This window comes from Trachurus trachurus (assembly GCF_905171665.1).
Source record: "Trachurus trachurus genome assembly, chromosome: 4".
In the NCBI taxonomy this organism is placed as follows: Eukaryota; Metazoa; Chordata; class Actinopteri; order Carangiformes; family Carangidae; genus Trachurus; species Trachurus trachurus.
Genome location: NC_139898.1, coordinates 6,635,995 through 6,659,365, shown reverse-complemented (window position 1 = coordinate 6,659,365; position 23,371 = coordinate 6,635,995). Strand labels below are relative to the sequence as shown.

Genomic DNA, 23,371 nt, shown 5'->3' with positions numbered 1-23,371 from the left:
CTAACCTGATGTAATATCAATGCATATGAAATTGTATGTGAAGGAGAAACTGTCAGGAGTGAATGATGAATGAAAGATGTTTTCTGCTTTTGTTTCTCATTTTTACAAGCTGATGATTCCATTCACAGCTCAGAGGCTACCGGACACTTCCCATGTTTTCATGCCCGTTACTGAATCTGCTTTTATTGCATCAATATATACAAAAAAAAGTGGCAGGGTGTCATGGCTCCAACGGCACTAAACTACTACCTGACCAGATCTCAATGTGTCAAGGCATACAGTATATTAAAAGATCCAGATTTTATTCATCAATATTAGATGATGCAAAAATAACAAATAATATAACAGTTTTTTCAACCTTGTGTTAGTAGACACCACAATAAACCTACAACAGATTCAGGACATATTTGAGATCTGATCAGTGTCCACACTGATATGTTTAATTCTGAACCCTGTGTAGCCGAGGGTTCAAATTATGAAAACTTTTCACTTGTATGTATTTTTTAGTCCTTCATATTTTTTTTCATCTACCAATATCTCATATCTCATGTGTTGTATTATGTATCTATGAGATAATCTTAGGATGTTTTAGGGTTCTAGGTTGGAATTAGGTAGAAATAGGAAATAGTTTTCATAAGCTTTGCATGTTATTTAATGTCTGGGCCTGTGTGTAAAAGCTACAGAGAGCTTCTGAGGAGTCCCATGATATAGAAATGTATCCTGCTAAACTGATGTGCTCTGACATTTTCTGATCAGTGCAACAGTTTATAAAATGTTTTATTGTTCAAAGTGAATGGAACTTAATCTGACCTTAGATCTGTGTGAGCAGAGCATTGATTCACTCACCTGCCTGCTTCCTCTCTCTCTCACTCATTCTCTCTATCTCTCTCTCACACACACACACACACACACACACACACACACACACACACACACACACACACACACACACACACACACACACACACACACACACACACACACACACACACACACACACACACACACACACACACACACACAGGCACATTAACAAAAGCCCTGAGGGACTGACTGGGAACACCTACGCATACACACATGTTTATTTGTATATGAAGCAGGAGAGTGGATCGTCAGTGTTTATATGAGAGGTGTGAGGTAGTCAAAGCTGACCAGAGCTGATCACATCGCTGTAGATGGATGTCATCGGTCTGAATAGATCCCGAATGTTTTAGATCTAAGAGTGTTTTAGGTTTTTTTTTTTTTAGGTTTCTAAAAAAAGATGTGCAGAGGGCAGAACGATCCACTGAGCCGTCTGTGCACCACCGGAAATCCTGCAGGTTGTGGAGCAGCTGCTCCATATGGGGTAAGGGATGAGCCTCACACATGTCCACACAATAAGACACACACACACACGGACACACACCTCTCGATCGAGGCCTGCTGCCACAGTGATGATGTCACCAGTTTTGTTGTTGATGGTGAACATGTTGGAGGAGGGGCTCTGGGGATTCTGGGAGAGAATCTTGTAGCGCAGCATCCCATTGGCAGTCTTTGGATCATCTTTGTCCACTGATGTCACTGTCATCACAAAGGATCCTGGGAACACAGCAAGACAGCAGACAAGTCAGTGAAGAGGGATTTAACAAGTCTGTTACACCTGCGTGTGTGTGTGTGTGTGTGTGTGTGTTTGTACCAGGCTTGGATCCCTCAGGTACAGAGCCGTTGAAGATGGTGTGTGTGAACTCTGGTCTGTTGTCATTCTGGTCGATGACATTGATGACGATATCGATAGGGTTCTCCACTTGGTTCCCATTCAGGTCCACAGCGTGGGCTCGCAACTGCACACACACACACACACACACACACACATGTATCACACATTAGGTTTATGCAGCATCGACAGTCCCTGACATATTGGCAAAGAACGTGGGCTGACCACAGATCAGAGGGGAGACAGAGTGAGAAGTTACTGTATATTTAAGGGCAGCAGTTACAGTATAGGAGCAGAGTTCCTGGTTTCTAGTACAGATGGGCTACTACAACTACTACTACTACTACTACTACTACTACTACTACTACTATTACTACTACTGCTACTCTGTACAGCTACTGGTCCCTTGTCCTCATCAATGAGACAGATGTGTTGGACATGTTGGTGAAATCATTTTGGATTGTATTTTCCTGCTTTCTGAGCATGTCCAGTGCATTTTAAAGGGATATTTCAACATTTTGGCATATTCACCTATTGCCATAATCCCTATAGTTTTAGGAGTAGGTTCATTACCTTAATTGTCGGTGCAAGCTGTTTTTAGATCGGCGGGGCAGAGATGCGAGCTCGCCTTTCCCTCATCAAACTCATCAAATACACAATCCAACAACTCCAAAACGCTCCGGTGGACAAGTTGTGACCTGCACATTCACCATGCTATGAGATAATAATCTAACGTTAAAGACGGAGTTGTTTTCAAGGCAAATGCGTAACAGAACAGTGTTTCCTCTACAGTGGCGGGCCACCGCTCCTTAAAAAAATCCTAGAGGAAACACTGCAGAAACTACATTCCAGACATGGCTGCTGGGCGGAGTGACTTCAAAAGTGCAAGTAGTGTGGTAATGTTACATAATATACATTATTATTTTATAGCGTGGTGAATGTGCAGGTCACAACTTGTCCACCAGAGTGTTTTGGAGTTGTTGGATTGTGTACTTAGTTTGATGAGGGAAACGTGGAAATACCGTGCGGCGTGCGCCTCTGTTGCGTTAGCTGAGCAGCTCGCGTCTCTGCCCCGCCGATCTAACAACAGCTTGCGCCGGCAATTAAAGGTAATGAACCTACTCCTAAAACTATAGGACAAATAAAGTTAACTTATGTTCAGGAGCACCTGGTCAAGCCTACATATACATGGCCATCCCCTTCTTCCTCTGTTTGCCCTAGATATCTTGACCCACTCCTCCTTTTCCCCTTTATCCAGGCACCTTAATCACATCCCTACTCTCATCCCTCCATCCTAGTCCCCTCCCTTCCCTCATCCCTCTCTATTCAACCAGTGCATACCCTTCCATGTCCCAATCCGTGTACTGTCTTGACTCTGGAACCCCCACTCTGAGTCTCCCTCAGCTGGTCTTCATCACATCCTCTCAGACCAGCAGCGCAAACATCAACCTCCTTTCTCCTTCATCCCTCCGTTCAATTTCCGTTCCCCATCCATTTAAATGGCACACTGTTGTGGCGTGGTCCTTGCACGTGAACATGGTGACATTACTGATAACCATGATTATTTTGGTCACTATCATTGTGATGCTAAATTTTTTTTTGCAAGGGAAACATGTCATACGTTTTGCTTTTTCAATAAGCTCAATAAAGATAGTAAAATGAAAAAAGCCGCTGGAGTATTTATTCAGCATCACATGGTCAGACGTGTTGAGTGCAGCCATAGCTGGAACCTTGATAAGTCATTCCTTTGCAGTGCATGTAGCATCTGTATCAGGCTCTCAAAGAGCCAAAGCCCCCTCATGAATAAACATGGCAGCCAATCCCAGCTCCCAGCTCTGACAACTACATCCAATCATATGCATATTCATCAGACGGCTTTAATGCAAATCAGCCTGCTGCAACTCCAGATTTCCACTCCCTTGTGTGAGCGGTGTGTGTGCATTCCTGCAGATCAAAAGGTTAGGCTGTGCTCTCTGAGGTGGATGTGACTGTATTAGATATAGTGAGCAAACAGCCACAGTCTCTTTAAACACGGACTCCTTCATCTCTGTGCATAGGAGAGAGGATATATCCAGGAGAGAGCGGCTGCACGGATGAAAACAACAACAGCGGCTGACGTGCGACTGTGGTGGTGAAACAGACTCGGAGTAGATTCACAGGAGTGAAAATCATCTAAAATCTGCTCATTTCCTCAGCACCGACGCTGCAGTGTGCAACTTCCACACAGAGCATAAAGGTGAGTGGACACTCAGGGCCTGGTTGCACAAAGCAAAAAGTTTTTCATATCAGTCTGACGTAGGGTTGGAAGCTATAGAGTACTAGCACTTCCGATTCCCTCGTCTAAAAGTCAATACGTTTTTTGAATGGGACTTTGGTAAAATACCTCAAATTAGGTCTGTGATTAAGAAAAGCTTAAGTGACTTTCAGGTTTTGGTCTACAACATAAAACACGTCAGTAAATACCCTACTTGTGAATTTTGAGGCTTTTACGTGTGGTAAAAAGGCGGTTGCTAACAAGTTGCTCAATACGACTACAAACCCTGTCTGGGACATTAAACGTCATCACCCCCCAACAGGCCAGAGTGTTCTTATGGATGCTATTTTTAGGGCTGCGCCCGACCAAAGATTTTCTTTTGCCATGCAGGTCCCTACACACAACAAAACAAAATCGACAGTGAGTGAGTGTCACAACTTCCTGTATCTGGCCCTTCAAATTAAAAGCCCTATAGCCTTTCATATAGCTTACAGTTCAGTCATAGCCTATTGATTTTGACTTTTTTGCTGCGACCAATCGACCAATGAAATTTTTTGGTCGACCAGTGCTTGGTTGACTATTTGGAGGCAGCCCTAGTTATTTTACCGTATGTTATTTATGGGTCTTCAACGTCCCATTTCCCCATTATACAATGGCGGCTGAAATCAGTGGAAAGCTTAGTGGTGGTGACGTCAAAAGTCATGCGACCGTGTACAGTAGTAGTCCCATAAAGCCTAACGTTAGCTTTTTACTTCTGGCCATCGCATTTAAACTTCAAATACGGTATAAAGGGCTTTCATATGTGAAGATGATCTTGCTGAACAAAACTTGTATCATAAACTTGCGTTAGCCACAGAGCTGATTTTCTGACATCATCCAAAACGCAATGCAAAAATCCCATTCACTTTCTTTTCTGGGAACCAGCGTGATGCTTAACTTCCGGGTGTTGACGTCAGCCCTGGCGCACTCTATAGAAGGTGCAGAAAGTTACAGCGGTATTGCATGAAGTGGATTTGGACTCTACTATGTGACTGGTGGAGCAGCTCTAGAGCAGCACTGACATCATCACATCAGTGGAAGGCAGCAATGCAGGAGTCATGGCAACGCACCGCTGCTGTTAGTTAATGAGCCACCGCTAAAATTTGAGATACTGTATAGTCCTTAATATCAGGCAGTGGTTAAATACAGTCGCCCCAGCAAGAAGGCGGGGGCTGGGTGGAGTGTGTGTGTTCTCTCTGGGTTCACTGGTTAACTGTGACTCTAAATGTGTGAATGTGAATGTGTCAGCTGGGATCGGCTCCAGCCCCTCCCCCGCTGCATGTACAATAGGCTTGGGCGATAGGTAAAAAATTTCCAATCGGCCACCGTCACCCTTTAAATCGGCGGTTGACGATATATTCGGCGGTTATGACACGTGGGCGGAGCGCATGTGTCGGGATCCAGCAATATGGCGGAGCAAGAGCTGGTTGCTAAGAAGAACACAAAATCCCCTATTTGGGATTATTTCGGATTCACGCCAGACGCAACCGGCAAGCCCCAGGACACAAGTCAGGTGGTATGTCGACTGTGCAAGCGAGTGGTGCCGGCAAAAGATTCTAACACTACCAATTTGCACGAGCATTTGCGAGTACACCATCCTGAAGAGCATGCTAAGCTAACACCTAGAGCTGCGGCTCCCTCAACCGCCGCCACTGGAAAAACCACGCTTCACCAGCCTAAACTCCTCAGTGTGTTTGCCAAATCCACCAAATATCCGAAGGGCAGTACGAGATGGACGCAGTGCACGTCGGCTGTGTCTAGATATCTGGCCAAAGATATGATGTCTTTTCACACGGTGGAGAAGGATTCTTTCAAGGAGATGCTCAAAACGTTTGACAAGCAGTATGAGCTTCCTGGGAGGAAATACTTTGTTAAAACCGCCATACCAGATCTCTACAACAAAGTCAGAGCAGAAATAAGTAAAGAGCTGGAGGCAGCGGACTTTGTCGCACTGACTACGGACCTGTGGTCAAGTGCAAACATGGTTCCCTATATGAGTGTGACTGCGCATTACATTACAGAAGACTGGGAGCTACAAACGAAATGTCTGGAAACATCATATGTTCCTGATGACCACACAGCCGCGGTCCTGGCTGAAGAGCTGCAAGAGTGCGCGCAAGAATGGGGAATCAGAGAGGAAAAAGTGTCTTGTGTTACAACTGACAATGGAGCCAACATTGTCAGTGCGATTAGGGAACTCGATTGGCCATGGCTTAATTGTTTTGGACACAACCTTAACGTGGCAGTGAATAATGCCATGAAGAAGGATAAAGAAAAAACCGACCGAGCCTTTGGTGTATGCCGCTCCATCAACGCATCCTTTACGCACAGCTGGCAGAGGAGACGGGAGCTGCGCAAGGCCCAAGAGGAACTTGACCTGCCACAACATTCCCTGATAACGGTAATATTATATATTTAAACATTAATTATTTCTTATAGTCGCTATGCCAATATGCGACACGTTGCATGCAAGATAACGGCATCAGCCTAAGTATTTTCTGTGTTTGGTGTGTTTTTTAAGGATTGTCCAACTCGCTGGGGAACAAAACAGAAGATGGTGCAGCGGGTCCTGGAACAAGCCCCGGCCATTAAACGCGTCTTCGCTGCGGACAAGAGCCGGCGCTCTCTCCCCAACTTGACATGGCAAGATGTCAGTGTCCTCGAGGCGGTGAATGCTGGTTTGAAGCCAGTCGCTGATTTTACAGACATTTTGTCGGCAGAAAATTACGTGACTGTATCCTCCCTCATCCCGATGCTCCATCATCTGAGAGACACTGCTCTTAAAGTGGAGGAAGAAGATACCAACATGACAAAGGTGATCAAAGGTGAGGTTTTGGCGCAGCTGGATAAAAAATATGATAACGACAGAACCGTGCAACTGATGCGCACAGCCACTTTGCTCGACCCTCGTTACAAGGGAAATCATGTAACCGCACCGCAGCTTGACTTCATCAAGACTAAACTCCAGGTTGAGATGGCTGAGTTCTGGTCAGAAAAAAGAGCCGGCCCGCGGCCAGCGGTGCGTGTTCGGGTGGAAGATGAGGAAGAGGAGAGAGATGAAGCGCCTCAACAGCCAGTGAAGAAGACACTGGGTGGCCTCTTGGGAACAGTGAGGCGGCCTCAGAGTCGCCGCACCCCGGAGCAGATGGCAGAGACAGAGATGGACATTTATCTAAGTGAAGATGTCATTGAAGGTGAAGATGATCCGCTGACTTGGTGGAAAGAACACGAAAAGCGCTTCCCACTAATGTCCAACATGGCACGGAAATATCTGTGCATACCAGCGACAAGCACACCGTCAGAAAGGGTGTTTAGCACGGCTGGAAATATTGTTAACCATATGCGCACTTTGCTTAAGCCAGACAAGGTAAATATGCTAGTTTTCCTCTCGAAAAATCTGTAAAACTGTGCTTTTGCACAGGGAAAGAAGGTGGCTACAACTTTGTTTGATTTATTTTCACTTTATTTTTGTTCAGTGTTGCCTAAGCTATTCCGAAGAAGAGCGTTGTAGACACAGCGGAAAGGGACATTATTATATGTGATTGTGTGATTTTTGCACTTTATTTTTTCAATTGTTCTTTGTTCATAGGCTATTTATTCAAGCAATAGCTTACAAGAGGCTTAAAACAGCTTAAGTGGTCACGGCAGTAACGGCATTGTTATCAGGCTATTTTGCACAAAAAAAATATTTGATTGTTGTTCCTTATTTAATTAAACAATAGCTTTATCTTAGTCTTATTTTTGTTGTGTGGATTTTGCACTATATTTTCCATGGTTATTTGTGCATATTTATTAAAGCAATACAGTGGCTAGGGATTTTAGCTTTGAGGGCGTTTTAGGCTCGCCCGAAACTGCCTTATTCTTTGTTCCCAGTTATTTATTAAGGCCACAAATCCATAGTTTTTATCCTTATCTATGTGAGTTTTGTGGAGCAAATGTTTATTCTGTTTGAATAAATTTGCCTTCCCCTTATTCTCTGACATCTGTGGTCTTTATTGTCAAAATTACTTACTGGATTGAAAATCTTCCCGTGAAAGCCGAAGTACTTTTATAAAAATGCATTTATGGTATGTAGATAAAAATTTCAACAGAACAATTATATTTTATTGCATAAAACGTTTTATTTGAACGGAATGTGCACATATCAAATCGAAAATTATGAAAAGTATGAAGTTAAAAGGCATGGTGAAGCTGTGGACTGTGCACCGCTGACCACTGAGCCAGCTGCGCAGAGGGCAGGTCAGAGCTGGCGAGCTTTCAGCACTAACTCGGCACGAAATAGTATTTTTCGTTTCGGCCTTATTTTTAGTATATGTTCAAGTTATAAAAGTTTGAGTATGATGTTTCTGAGGTGGATAAATCATATTTCTTTTGGTTAATTGCCCCCCCCCGCCCCCCGCCCCCCGGACGTCTCCGCACACAGCCTGAGCAAACAGGTGGGAGAACGGGATAACACAGGCTACCTGTCCTTGTAACTGCACTTAAGTTTTTGTCTAGTTCTCAAATATGATTTATGAACTGACGTTGCTTTCATCTCTGCCATCACTGCCATATTTAGTGAGAGACTCGTCGGAAATCTGTGTGAATAACATAGGCCTATTACATAACTATAGATGCCAGATCCAATTTACGCACGCTTTGAATTGTGCTCCATTTAAATTAGAGTTGAATTCTGTGGCGGCAGACCATTAATTTGGCGAAACAAAATGCAAAAAAAATCGCCCAGACAATCGCCAAAAATTAAATCAACCGTGACGGACTCAGCCGGTGGTCGATTGGCGATACATTCGTCCTATCGCCCAAGCCTAATGTACAAATAGTTATTTTGTACAATGCAGAAACAATGAGAGCAGTTCTTTCAGTAATGTAACTGAAGAAGTGTTGAAGATATCAAAGACATCAACTTTGAGGACAACATGTTCACTTGCTGCCTAATGTATCCCACGCACTAACAGGTGCCATGATGAAGTGTTATTCACTGTTATTCACCTGTCAGTGCTCAGAAACTTAGGCCTGATTAGTGTAAGTACTAGACCAAACCATCCAGCCCTAGTCTGACACTAAAGGTTTAATTAAGATTGTTGCACTGAATCTCTTCAATGATTTAGTCTTAGTTAAGGAACAATTTACGTACTTTTGAGTTTAATTCAAAATTTTAAAGAGTTGGCAACATTTTGAAGAATTAGTGCTGACCGATATCTATTGTGAGTAATATCACAAAAGACTGAAATTAAATTAGGAAAAAAGAGGCAATAATTTACTCCCACACGCTATGCACCTCAGCCAAACGAACCAGAAAACACTCAACAGTCATAGCTCTGTGAGTGACATCACAAGACTTGAGAAAAAACAACAACCAGACTTCTTCATCTCAAGTGCTCAACAAGATTGAAACAGAGAGAAAAGCTTCATTTTCAACTTCTCAGTCCTCCCACAGCTTGTTTAACCCCCCACTAACATTCGGATGATATTGAACTGTTGTGGAAAAGTGACAGGAAACCTTTATGTGTGTAGAATGCAGCTTCATTAGGAGGGAGGAGGACAGAGGAAATGTCCGATAGTGTCCTTTTTCTGTCCTCATTCCTCATTCAGCATTGTTTTTCCTTAGTTTAGACTTAAGTGTGTTTTGTGCAACTTAATTTATAAAAACCACAATTATACATTTGAAGAAAATCTCAACTTAAGGTATTTTGTAGGAACAACACCTGGCTGCTAAATGTTTGTTGTGCATCTGTGATGTTTCACACAAAGCACGGTGGAGGTGGAGCTGAGTGTCAGTGCTAGGAGCGAGGGAGCAAGTGCGTAGGTGAGGAAAATGATGGTGCTAAAATAAAAGGACAAAAAAACAACAGTTGTGTTCTTTACAAAAAAAGACAGGTGTTTACAGGGAAACTGCAGAATATCAAAGTAGCTGTTTGACTGAGGAGCAGGAGGATGAAAGAAATTCATCTGGATGGTAAAAAAAAAAACATACACCTGGAAAACCAGAAGCTTCAAACACACAGAGGCTACAGCTCACACACAACTTTTCTCTAAATGATGAATGATGGGATGCTGGCAGTTTTTATATATGCTCCTCCTGAACAGACACAGTGTGTGTGTGTTGCTCTGAGTGACTTGTTCCTACATTAAGATGAATGTGACACTACAGTTTATTTAGACTCATCACTCCTACGGTCTCTTCCACTTAAATGCACAGGAGGAGGAGATTCTTTGTACACCACTGCTCTCGCTCTTTGTGCTTCACATCAATATCAAATGTTAGCTAATTTCTAAATTTAAAATTTAAAAATCTGAAACAGTTCAGGTATTTTTACACCATGCCATGTCATTTAGCCTCCAGCTTACATGTTCTACTTTTACTCTTCAGATATTGTTTCAGCTTCAGCTTTTCAATTTCTTCATACTGATTTCCAGCCATTTCATACAAAATCAGCCTCCTTCTTACATGTTCTACTTTTTAATCTATTCTCAGCCATTGCTTCAGCTATGCTAGCATTGTTTCATCAGTTTTCTTAACTTTCAGGTTAGCTGCGGAATTGAACTCTTCGAAATCTTCAACTGTTACACTTAAACATGCAGGATCTCTACATTTCTTCGACATTTTTTAACATTCCTACTGCTTTTACCCCATTAAAAGGCATTCATCTCTCAGCTTACAAAGATTATGTTTCAGCTTTAGCATCTGCCTTTTCAACATTGCTTCAGCAGTTTCTTCAGCTAATTCAGCTTTGCTTAAGTAATGGCATTCAGCTTTCAGCATTCACACGTATTTCCTTCAGGAAATGCATTCTCTAGTTTCTACTTTCAGTTTCGTCTTTTGTCTCAGCACCAGTGAATATTAGATATTTGGTTATTCAAAGGAGGAAATGTGAGAGAAGGGCTAAGCAGCACAGACACTGAGCTGCTGTGAGAGGAGCAGAGCACAGACACAAGTGTTTTCTATCAGTGTGAAGGACTGACAGTGTGTGTAAAGTTAAAGGTGAGATCAGCTCTCATAGTCTTACATGGAAGTTGGAGATGTGCTCTCTGTCCAGAGGCTTGGTGACACACAGCTGCCCTGAAATGGGGTTGATGATGAAGATGCCGGTTGGAGGCTGGTCGGCCCCGGGGCCCGTCACGCTGTACCGCAGCATCCGGTTCTTGTCCCGGTCTGAGCGGATCTGAGGCAGAGATGGAGAGGAAGGAGAAAAAATCAACTTCACATTCTGACTGTGTCACCTTCCTGGTCCTACACAGGGACGTCCTACACAATGAAGTCCTACATAGTGAAGTCCTACACAGTTATGTCCTACATAGTGAAATCCCATATTGATGTCCTGATGTCCTACACAGTTAAGTCCTACATAGTGATGTCCTAAACAGCGATGTCCTTAAAAGTGATGTGCTTTAAACACCAAAAGGTCCATACTGTATAGGCAGATGTCCATGTGTTCTTTGATTATAAAGCCTTGCCCTTACAACATCCAGAGGCCGTGTACTGTAACATCTGATCTCTGACCTCATAGACAGTCTTTAGAGCAGGGGAATGCAGTAGGCTACTCTTATTTATACATATTTGTGGTTTCAAGAACAAACAGCTCTAGCAACAACAGGCTGCTGGGCCAATCAGAACAGATAATCTCTCTTCTGACTGTCTGACTGCTGTCCAGGTGGTCCAATAAAAACAGATTTTGCTGTGGAATATCTATGTGTGAAAACAACAAGATGTTTTGTTAAAATGTGTCGGCCCTGTTTCCAAGAAGCTTGTCACAATGTCAAATGATATTAGACTCCCTGGCTGTCTGAGAACGTCATGAACACCAGCCCAGTCATAACAACTATGCGAGACTGAGTGAAAATATGTCAAGGTTAAGGACTCCTGAGAACTGAGATGTAACACGCTCTTATCAGATTATAAAAGCCTGAACATCTGAGTCCACAGTTGGTTTTTTTTGGAGGTTCCTAGGTTGTTGGATGTTTGTCATACTGTGTTTCTCAATAAAACTTGGCTGCTGCTCAATGTTGCCTTTCTCCTGTCGTCTCTGAGTCTGAGCTTGATCAACTAGAATTCTTTAACAATTTCACGTAAACACTCTGAGAAACCAAATCCTGGAAGGTTGGATCCCTCCATCAACATCTTTCCCTCTCTTTCTCTCTCTCTGGTTGCAGTTCTCTCTGTGCCTCATATTCTCTCCGTCTCATACTTCACCTCCTTTTTGTTTATTATCATTGTTATAATTTTATGAGCAATATCTCGAGTGATTATTAAATGTTCTCTCTGGTGGAGTTAGCCGATGTAAGTGCTGTGTAATGGTAACATTAGGTGACTCAGACCTCAGAGGTCAGCTGGTGCACGCCTTCTCAGTGTCGCAAGGGTTAAATGCAAAAATGTTTTTTATTTTTTTGCTCCTAGCTGCTGGGATACTCTGACAGACTGCATTAAGTCTGTGTGTGTTTGTATGTGTGTGTCTGTGTGTCTTACTCTGACTAGGTCCTCAGGGAACTGTCCTCGTGAGTTCTCGGGGACGTTGATCGGCGGAATGACCCAGTCCCTCTTCACGCGCCTCAGAGTGCCATCCCCCCTGACAACTACGCTGCGCCATGGAAACAAGATCACTGGTAGCTGCTGAGTCAATGTTGCATCATCAGGCTTCACCTGCAGAGACAGTAAACAGGCATTGTTAGTGGGCAAGATACACACACACATACACAAACACACACACACACACACAGAGCACGGCTGAGTTGCAGAGCCGTCCAGCTGGGAGGCCTTGGTGACTCATGGTATTTCTGACCTCATTCCAGTGACTTGGATTAATGCTCTCGTTATAGTCGTCTGATAAATGACCACCACCTGTCAGTGTGTGTGTGTGTGTGTGTGTGTGTGTGTGTGTGTGTGTGTGTGTGTGTGTGTGTGTGTGTGAGTTCATAGAGGATGAAGATGACGAACTCTTTGCCTTCCACCTTTCACCTGCCTATTCACCTGAGTTCAGGCTCTGACAGTGTGGGCAGAGGTTGGTGCCTTCAGCAAAAATAAAAAATATGTCCAATGCTTTATACTGCTGACATGAGGTGAAAATAATGTATTTCAAATTTAATTTGTAAGAAGAGTAATGAGGTTATGTGAGTCGAGACATTACATGAACGGTTATCAGGTAAATTAATAACAATACAAACAGACAACGGAACAAATTGCCTGTTTCCCGTAAAGCTTAAGTGCAGCAGGAAGGGAGGAAGATCAGGTGAAGAGGTGCAGTGAGAGATCATAGTAAGAGCTGGTTAGACATGAGTGTTAGGAGAGGAGCTGCTCTCTGGGGAGATGAGTCTTTAAGACAGAGAGGGACGCCCTGCCCTGACAGACTCCAGTAGCGTAACCACAGACCAGAACTGAGACTGTCTTGTGTGCAGTTCAAGTGTAGTTCAAGTACAGTAGATGGAACAGACCCTGAAGTCCCTTTGAAGGCAACATTAAAGAGCACTAGAGACTGAATTTGATTCAGGTGGCCATTAATAGACAGTGGAAGGTGGTGAGTGGTAAACTGACATATGATATGTGTCATCCGTAAGGGCCAGGGGAAGTAAGCATGTATATATATGTATATAATATATATACACACATAGCTGTGGACCATGTCTATTTTCATGTCAGCAAACACATTAAAGGGTTAAGATTGAACACATGTGAGACACACGAGACAAGTGATCGAGAGATTCATCTCTTGCCCCCATGTCTTCATGTCCCAGCAGAAACAGACACCTTCCACTAGTATCTCCTCCTGGACATATATTAGCTCACTTATTTTTGATACACTCCTATATATATTTTTTGTGTATTTATATTCTTGTTATTACTTTTTCTATTACTCACTGTATTCACACTCTCTTCTTTTATACATAATGAGTTGGTACAGTTGAATTAGATTGTGTATTCTTATCTCATTGTTGTAATGGGTCCATTATACTTCTTTATTATATTCACTTTTCTTAGATTTTTCTATATATTGACATTTAGTAGATGGATTCCTATTTATGGTATTTATATACCTTTGAATAAACTTGTATGTGTATTTCATGGAATGAAATAGATAACAGTGAACCTGACGAAGCAACAGGTATAACGCATTGTTCGCTGATTTTTTTCACATACACACACACACACACACACACACACACACACACACACACACACACACACACACACACACACACACACACACACACACACACACACACACACACACACACACACACATATATATACTGTATACAGCTGTGAAACATGTCTATTTTCATGTCAGCAAATACATTAATGGGTTAAGTTTGAACACGTGAGGCACGAGACACGTGATTGAGAGATTCAGTCTCATGTCCCAGCAGAAACAGACACCTTCCACTATGTCTACACTGATTCTAAGTATGATGATTTATATCAGAGGAGTTAAGAGTTACCACACTGCTAGGATCTGAGGGTTGAATAGGGATATATAGCTGGGTGTCATTAGCATAGCAATGAGAAAACGCCACCATGATTTGAAATAATCTGACCAAGAAGAAGCATATAAATTGAAAATATAAGGAGCTATTGAGGATGGTGACTCAATGGTTGACGTGACAGAGTTATTAAAAGCAATCTAAAATGTTCTGTTCAAACAGTAGGACTGTTACAGAGTGAGAGCTGAGTCTTTGTTGCCTGCCCGTGACTTCAGACGGTGTTGCAGGAGAGTGTGGTTAACTGTGCTGAATGCAGCAATTAGGTCTAAAAGAACCTCCAGCGAACAAAAACCATTGTCAGCACCTAATAAAAGATCATTTGTCACCCCTACATGAGCCGTCTCTGTGCTATGGTGTGCTCTAAAACCAGATCGGAGACTATAAAAAATATTGTCTTTATTTAAGTGAGTTGAGATTAAATTACTTTCAGAAGATCTTTGGATAAAAAAAGGCAGTTTGGAGATAGGTATGCTATTATTTCAGGATAGAGGGTCCAGATTGGGCTTTTTTACAGGGGGGTCGAACAATAGAATGTTTGAAACAGTTTAGGAAGGAGCCAGATGATAAATAGCTGTTAAAAATGGCAGGGTTGACTGCAGGCAGAACATCCAGTAATGACAAAGCTGTTTGTCTTGAAGAGGGCCTTAGGATTATGTTTATTACTAGAGATGAGTGAAGAAAAGTAGATCGTTCTTGCATTCCTGACTGCATTTATGACAATAAAGGCTGATTCTGATTCTGATTTTGACAGGATTTCAAGTCTGTTTTGCAGGATTCGTGGATTGATCCACATTTGTTTCTTTTCAATTGATCTTTCTGCATTGTCCTCTTATCATAAGCGCTTTAGTGTGAGCTGTTTGACTTTTGTTTCTTAGTTTTAAAGGGTACTATTTGGTTGAGAATGGACAGGCATTGGATGATTGTAGCAGCACATCTGGATGGGGTTGGGATGTTGACTGGTTGAAGAATAATGGGGTGAAAGAAATGTATTAGCAGAATCAGTGGTAAGAGTGGGGGAGCATGTTGAGAAGCAGAGACTGATGCTGTAGGGGTACTTTGAAAACAACTGGTTTATGATCTGATACAAGCTCACCTACCAGTTGGTGTTCAAGAGACAAACTGGAGGAGAGCACAATGTCTAAGGTGTGGCCCTTGGAGTTTATCTATTATTTTAATTTATCATTGATGGATTGCACAAGGTTAAAATAATCTAAAAGATTTAAGAAAGAGGCTTGTTTATGCCGTTACGTGCAGACGGCTGTCGTCCGCCTGCCGTCTGCCCAATTTCACGTGAATGCAGCATGAAAAATACGACTGAGTTGCTTGCGATATACAACCGCAACACTAGATGGGAGTAATTCTTACACAATGTACCTTTAAAATCATTTTTGGTCAGCTCAGAGTGCTCAGATTGGTTAAAAGAGAATCTTTCTTCTTAAATTCAAGAGTCAGCGTAGATCACCAATCTTTTCATTCGCCTTTTTGAGTTGAAGATCATCTTCACAGTTTGTGGTTGGCATTGTGCCATTGTCCAATGACTACGATTCTTCGCGGCTTGACAAAAACCTGGATAAAGCCTTTTTAGGACAAAATGCCCAAAATGGGTTTTCAGGCAGCGTTCTCTGAATGATTTCAAATCAGTAAAGCGAGGGCATGCAGCCTTGTTTCAGGTCAGAGAGTGAAGGCAGAGTGAGTTCAAAGGCGCTGTGGTATGTGTGTGTGTCTGCTCTGGTTTATGTTCCTGAATGTTCCACAGCAATAATTCATTAGCAGAATCATCCCACACTCACAACTCTGCTGTTTCTCCTTAGCACCTCTTTCAGCTGTTAATGAAACCCAACACTTCCTGCAAGTTCATCTACAAGGAGATGTACCACAGTAGCCTGATGGTGACAACACACACCACATAACCTCAAGCTCTCTCCTGGTGCCATCACAGATGTTTGATGCATCATTTTTATATTTAGAAAGAATTTAAAACTGAAGTAGAAACGACATTAACAGGTTTTCTCACTAAACTATGATGATGATGCTGCTCACCCAGTCAGGGCCATGGCTTGTAGTAATATGAACCTGTCTGGAATAAAAGCCTTGTTGTTTGGGCAGATGGGACTGATGCATGAGACGCCCATATATTTTGCATATGGCAGTCCGACAGAGTCAGACTCAACACTTGATACACAGGAAGTGAAGTATTGTAATAAAGGGTGATTGTGAATGTGATGCCTGTTTGTCTCACTCTTCAGTTTCATGTGATAACAACCCTGGTCCTTCCTCCGTGCTGACACTGCTCCTCTGCCAAATGACTGTTGTTAGCTGCCATCAATGCTGCTCATGTGTTTTCCGTGTGAAGAGCTGTTGACAGCTTTTTCTCTCTCTCTGTGATTCTCCTATGACCGACTGCAGCAAGCCGTGCTGATAGAGGCTAAAGCATATGGCATCCGGCTATTTCTGGGCCGTGTTTAGAAGAACAGCCAATCAAGGCCAGTGTCTTTTCTAAATACATGCAGAGGGCCTTATTATCGCTGTTGTGCATGAAAACTGCCTAACAGATGGCTGCTTGACTCGCTTTGTCTCGGCGATCAGGACTTGGCCAATCCCAGATGCCTGCTGGGCTGAAAAAGCTGTGATTTTATATCTGAACATAGTTCATCCAACATTACTGGAGCTGTGGGGAAGTAACAGCCCACCAGGCTCAGACTGTTTAATGTCGCAGCTTGTCCAAAATTACAGCTCTCTCCCAGAAAACATCAAACATCACACACTCACAATCAGGTGCATGTTCATCCTGTTATAGGCTCTACGTAAGACTCTGATATTACATAATTCTTTTTTTTTTTATGTTTCTGCTGTATTTGTATAAAAGAATAATTATATGATTGTATTTCAGAATTACACATAATATTTTAAAAGAAATCCCTCTCAGCTACCTTTGTAATAACACATAATTACATTATTGAATTTTATGTGTTAGGTGCTTTTTTAATAAAAGATAATTATATCATCAATAAATCATGTTCCATGCAGTGGGAAATTAACAAGATTCTTTGTGTTTGGACAAAGGAAAAAAAAAAATTTCTGTGTATTTTGCTGACCAGTCATGAGCCAGTCACAAGCCCATTAACATGCACAACCTGCAATAATAATAACTGAGAACTAATGTGTTTCTGGATTTTGTTTCTAGTTTATTTTACAATGCATTTATCACTCTCTGTAAATAAGACCAGGTCCAAACCTAACATCGGTCGGAACAGTGTGTGGTCGGTCAGTGTGTGAAATTGTGTGTGTGGGGGGGGGGGGGGTAGCTTCGCCAACATTTTTTTTTTCCAGTCTTGCCTCACTCCCGAGTCCATGACAAGTGGATAGACACCATCCTTTCGACTGTACGTGCAGTAACAAGGGAGAGCCTGTATCGCCCGTAATTAGCTTAGCTCAAACGCTGGAAGTGTATCGGTAGGCTAGTGTTAGCCTGCCTCCACCTAAAGTCATCAGAGAAACTCTTCAGCAACTCTAAACGAAAACCGGCGGGCTGATCTTCGTCTCAGAGCTGGCAAAACTTTACTTTCAAGTAAAAGCACAAATTCTATCGTCATGGTTTTCTGTATGTAAAGGGCAACGGGTGTTTTATTTTGTGAAAGTAACCGGAAGTGCGTTGGTCACAACGGCTAGCTTGAGTGGCGCCAAATCCGTACGAACAAAATTGTAAACAGCTGGTATTTAGACAAATTAAGGACACACTGCTGATCTAAACGGCTACTTTCTCGCCTAAAATGTTTGAAATGTCGATAAAGTGATATATTTACAGAGTTCAGAGCTAAAAAGAAATCAGCTTCTGACTGCTGATTTCGGCTCGGGTAGGAGGCAGGCTAACACTACCTATGCGCTTCCAGCGTTTGAGCTAAGCTAATTACGGGCGATACGGGCTCTATCTCCCTTGTTACTGCCCGCACAGTCGAAAGGATGGTGTCTATCTGCTTGTCATGGACTCGGGAGTGAAGCAAGACACGAAAAAAAATGTTGGCGTATCCCTTTAAACCTATTGTTGATCCCCTGTAAACCCCTGACATCACCGTTCCCAGAGCTTTCCTACAATATACTTAGAGAGGGAAATAAGAAACAAAGACCTGTCTCTTTGAGCTGAATGGAAAGCATGAATGTGAATAGAGGATAATGAGACAGCTGGCTCTCTCTGCAAACCACAACCTCCAAGTCAATAAGCTTTTTATTCTATTTGCTTATTCAAAGCAAATAGAAAAGTATAAGTCTCGATGAATCCGCTTCGTACCTGGGTGACTTGCTCAGGGCCTGGGCTGTTGCTGTCCGGACGGACCTGGAGGTGCACTCTGGTCTTCCAGACCTGTTTGGACTGCAGGTCTTGGGCGTAGACCACCACCGTGCTTTTTTTCTGCGTTGCCAGGTCCAGGTGCCGCAGGGTGAGGACCACGCCGTCCTCGCTCACCCTGAAATCAGACGACTCTCCAACCTTGAACCAGACCTTCCCGCCGCCGCAATCCATGAAGCTCACTGTGAAAGGAAGGGAGATGGAGACGCACATCAGACTGAGTGGAGAAAAGCATCAATCACCTGTCTGTGTGTGTGTGTGTGATAAGGTTAATAGACTAAATGCACCCCCAGCAGCCACCTCACAGGGTGTTTAACTTTTCCATCCCAGCTGAACAGATGCTGTCTTTTATTTCAAAATGTTGAACACAAACACAATGTTAAAGGACAAAACACTTAGAGTAAAAACATGTTGTCATCATGGAGGAAGCAGCTCGAGGTCACAGCTCTGTATCAGTGGCTTTTATGGAGCTGCATTTGTGCACCAGAGGATTTGTGTGTGTGTGAAATGTATCCTGTTTTGGATTCTGCTGATTTGCTTCTGTTCAGTTGAGTTCTGACTCTCTGGCATCTCAATGTGGTTCTGGCTGAACTCCATCCATGACCTTTTGTTTTTGCTACACTATAACATGATCCAGTACATCCATTACTGTGCTGCAGCGGCCATTCAGGTTTGTCCTGCACACGATCCTCAGGCCACATGCATACTACTTTGATATACTATATAATAAGTATCTTCAAACCTTCTTTACACCTTTTGACAAGATTGTGTAGATACTAGGGGTGTACAGCCAGTGCACTATTTGTATCTGAGTTTGGATTTGGGCTTTTAAAAAAAAATGTGGATTCGTTATTCATATTCGGGAAGAAACCGCACTAGAGACTTCCGCCGAGCTAGCCGGCTAACTAGAACGGGAATAAAATAATTTAATCGTGCAGTTGTTCTAGACTTTCCAAACGTAAAAAAAAGTGTATCCACCATTTTATAGGCGCTTCTTTTCCCGTTAAGGTGCATTAGCGCCACCTACTGTGTTGGAGTGTGAACCAGAGTCACCTGGTTGTGTGCTGTTGCTCCTCTGTGATAACGTTGAGGACTCTTCACCAAAACCAAACTGTGGCAGTGTCTTGTGCATGGATGTGATTGGCTCAAAACCTGCACCAACATGTTTTTTTGTACAGTTTTGTTTTAATCTCTTGTAGCTGGCTCAAAATCGTGCTCAAAACACACATCCAAACGTTTCTTTTTCTTCAGAAAGAAGCTCCTGAATAATGAGGAGAGACTTTGGACAGAAGAACTATTCTGGGTCAAAGCATTATTTATGTACTTCTGAATAACGTATGGGGGTTCGGGTACATCATTAGTAGATACCCCTGATATGGATCTGGTCACTGTTTTAAAAAGCTATAAATGTAAATGTGTGGACACAGCCTCAGTCTGAACGGCCTTCCTTCAATTAGAGGCACTTTATCACACACATGTTCCCTGTAGAGAGGTTCTCCATAGGGAACATCACTGTATGAGTCTCTTGGGTCTAACAAACCTCTTCCCTCCTCATTGAACCCAGCGTTGTTTATATTCATGTCTCCTTCCTCACTGGCCACGTTGATGAGGTTGTTTCAGTGAAGCCAGTTTCCAGCTGCCTCTGACTTATACACCCAGGATTGCACTTTGGAACCAAACAATGAAAACTGCCTCAACGGGCGACCACATGTTAAAGGTGAGTCCGTTCTGTCATTTAAAGACTGATCTTGCAAAGTTCAGCCTGCCAGAAGCACACTTGTCTCACACCGGAGGTCAGTGTCTGCCCTGATTGATTTTCTGTGTTTTGTGGATATAAATGTGCATTTATTTCTGACATTATCTTACAGCCTCAGACAGACCACAGCGTGGACACACTCAATAAGACTCTGATGCACATCGAGCATTCTCATCTCATCGGAGCCAGATTTCAGATGGTCACTCATCCATTTCAAGAACATACTGTGATCTGAGAGAAAACTCTTCAAAGTGATGCGTTAAAGACATGAATGGTGGTGTATTTGCTTTAGTTCAAGGTCAGATAGTGACATGTATATAGATACCAGAGACCAGCAGTCTTGAATAAAAGGTTACAATTTGTTTATAGGTTTGTGTATTTTTATTGGTTTGTTTTTTATTAACTTACAACAGTGTTGTGTCGTATTGCAGAGGGTTACAAAGAAGTCTCTTTTTTTGCCTGTAGCTACCTTTTTTCCTTGGTAAACCACTTGTACTCAGTTGGACATGCTGAGAATTTAGTTTAAACAGTGACTGAGGGGTGGGGGGTATTCTGCAAGCACACTTTCTATTTAATTCAGCCAACACAGTGTATTCTTGTCAGTTAAGTATGAATATGGTTGGTCAAATAACTTTATCTGAAATACAAATTACAGGGCCAGCTGTATCAATGTCAACCCTACTGTAAATGTTTGCTAAAAGGTATAATGCAAATTATACCTTTTAACCAAAAGCGCCAGTCACTAGTATCTTTGTGACTGTGTTTTACCTTGCACCTGGACCTGGTATGACTTCTTGCAGTTGTGCACACCTTTTCTGTACTTCACAGATATGTGACATAACATCATTAGGAGTTTCCTCCTCCCTGTCATACTTTTGTCCGTAAAGACACATCTGAATGTCTCCAGTCAAAGTCTCAATCAAACATCCTCTCAGACGGAGCGGTCACATATGAGAACAGTCTACTTCATCTGTTTTATTTCAGCTTGCTTGTAATGAATTACTTTGAGCCTCCAGGCCTCAAACCAGCTGAGAAGACTAAACTGTTTTTCTGGTTGAGCTGTTCACCATATGTAGCTACGCCTGCACATGAAGTCAGTGTTCTGTAGAAAATCTACAGTATTACAATGATGTTTACATATATAGAGGGTTAGATATATGCTATATATATATATGTATGTATATATATATATATATATATATATATATATATATATATATATATATATATATATATATATATATATATATATATATATATATATATATATATATATATATATATATATATATGTTCAAGATAGTTATTTTAAGTAGCTTTTATTTGTTCATTGGTAAGCACTGTAAGCAAGAGGGCTCTGGGTTAACAAATTGAACTTACCAGGATTAAAGTCTCATTCTTCAAGCTTCAACAACAGTTCTCTGCCTCAAACTGTATGTTTGTGTATGTGTGTGTGTCGTAGTGACAGCTGGGTGTTTCTAGATAAACTCTGACGGAGGCGAAGCCACGAGCCAGCTTCCATCTCTCCTCTGTGAGCTCAGCCCATGCAGACAGAGGACATACAGAGTGTAGTGTTTCATGGGCCTGTGTCATTTAAAACCAAAACGTATCTACATGTCAGATTAATTTACAGTTTTGTCCACAAGTCTGCAAGAAACACAGCTGGACACCAACATTATTACATCTGGTTGAATGTAGGAAATGTCAGAACAATGACAGTTTGATGTAATAAGTGAAGCCATCTGACATCCTGCTGCTGGCTAGAAGGGTCTCAGACTGACATGAGAACAGGTGTGTGCTCAGTCAGACTATCACCAAGATCCTCTATCGGCTTCATACACTCAGTCTACAGTCTAACATGTGAGCATCAGCTGCTTTTTCTATGGTTTCTGTAACTGTTCTATTTCCCAGAGTCCACGGAGAATATTATCTACCCTTGTACACTCTAGATGATTCATTAACTAAAAAAATAGATATTACCTCTCCATAGCTGTATATGCCTCCACCAAAACACATTTTGTGTTTCTCAACACATCACATTCACAAGAACAAAACACTATTTTTTGAAACCATGGCGACCGTGACATTTGGCCGCCAAAACCTAATCCCATCATCACTTAGGCCCTGTTTACACGACAACGCTCGGGGCTGAAAACAACAACATATTTTATCAGAAGTGCCTTTCCTTTAGACAGCGACAGTATTTTTAGGGCTTACAAATGCAAAAAAGTGAAACCACCCTCCAGACTGGAAATCTTCAAAACGCTCCACCGTCGCATTCCCATCTAAAGGGTAAAAACACAAAAGTCTCCTCCTATCTGCTCATGTCGCGTACGCGTTTACGTCACAGCCACCTATCTGCATGGCATGCATACAACATCGAATTCCACAAACTTGCGTCACCGTATGCACACAGATTTACCCCTAAAAACGCTTGTCTAACCGCAGAATAAAAAGTGAGAACGCAACGCCACTTTCGCATTTTCTGTTCAGATCGTTTCCGTGTAAACAAAGCCTTGGAGGATGTTGGACAAACACATTCGCAAACTAACCGTTAACTGATAACAATATCTCTGACCAATTACTTTCGTTTTTTTGTTTTTGTTTTTGTTCCTCCAGGGGCACAAGCTTAGTCACAGACACTCAATAGTGCGTTTGAGCCAGGTTTGTTTGCTTTTGCGTACCGTATTCAAAGATGGCGATGCAACATGGCAGCCTCCGGTGGGTGCACCACCACCTATGTATTTGTAAACAACTTATTCTAAGCTATGAGACAGCTTTCATTTGTATGCGGTTGTGATTAGACTTTGGTAA

The 23,371-nt window shown here is 42.3% G+C and overlaps 1 protein-coding gene across 1 annotated transcript in view; it reads right to left on the bottom strand.

Annotated features, from left to right (window-relative positions):
• Positions 1-23,371, bottom strand: part of LOC310985187 (cadherin-2-like) — a 106,411-nt gene that overhangs the window by 53,248 nt on the left and 29,792 nt on the right. The window contains exons 3-7 of the mRNA XM_083970696.1: positions 18,745-18,983; positions 12,451-12,624; positions 10,994-11,149; positions 1,676-1,820; positions 1,406-1,578 (exon numbers count right to left, since the gene is read on the bottom strand). Coding sequence (XP_083826822.1) covers positions 1,406-1,578; positions 1,676-1,820; positions 10,994-11,149; positions 12,451-12,624; positions 18,745-18,983 — 887 coding nt within the window. The remainder of the gene's footprint in view (positions 1-1,405; positions 1,579-1,675; positions 1,821-10,993; positions 11,150-12,450; positions 12,625-18,744; positions 18,984-23,371) is intronic.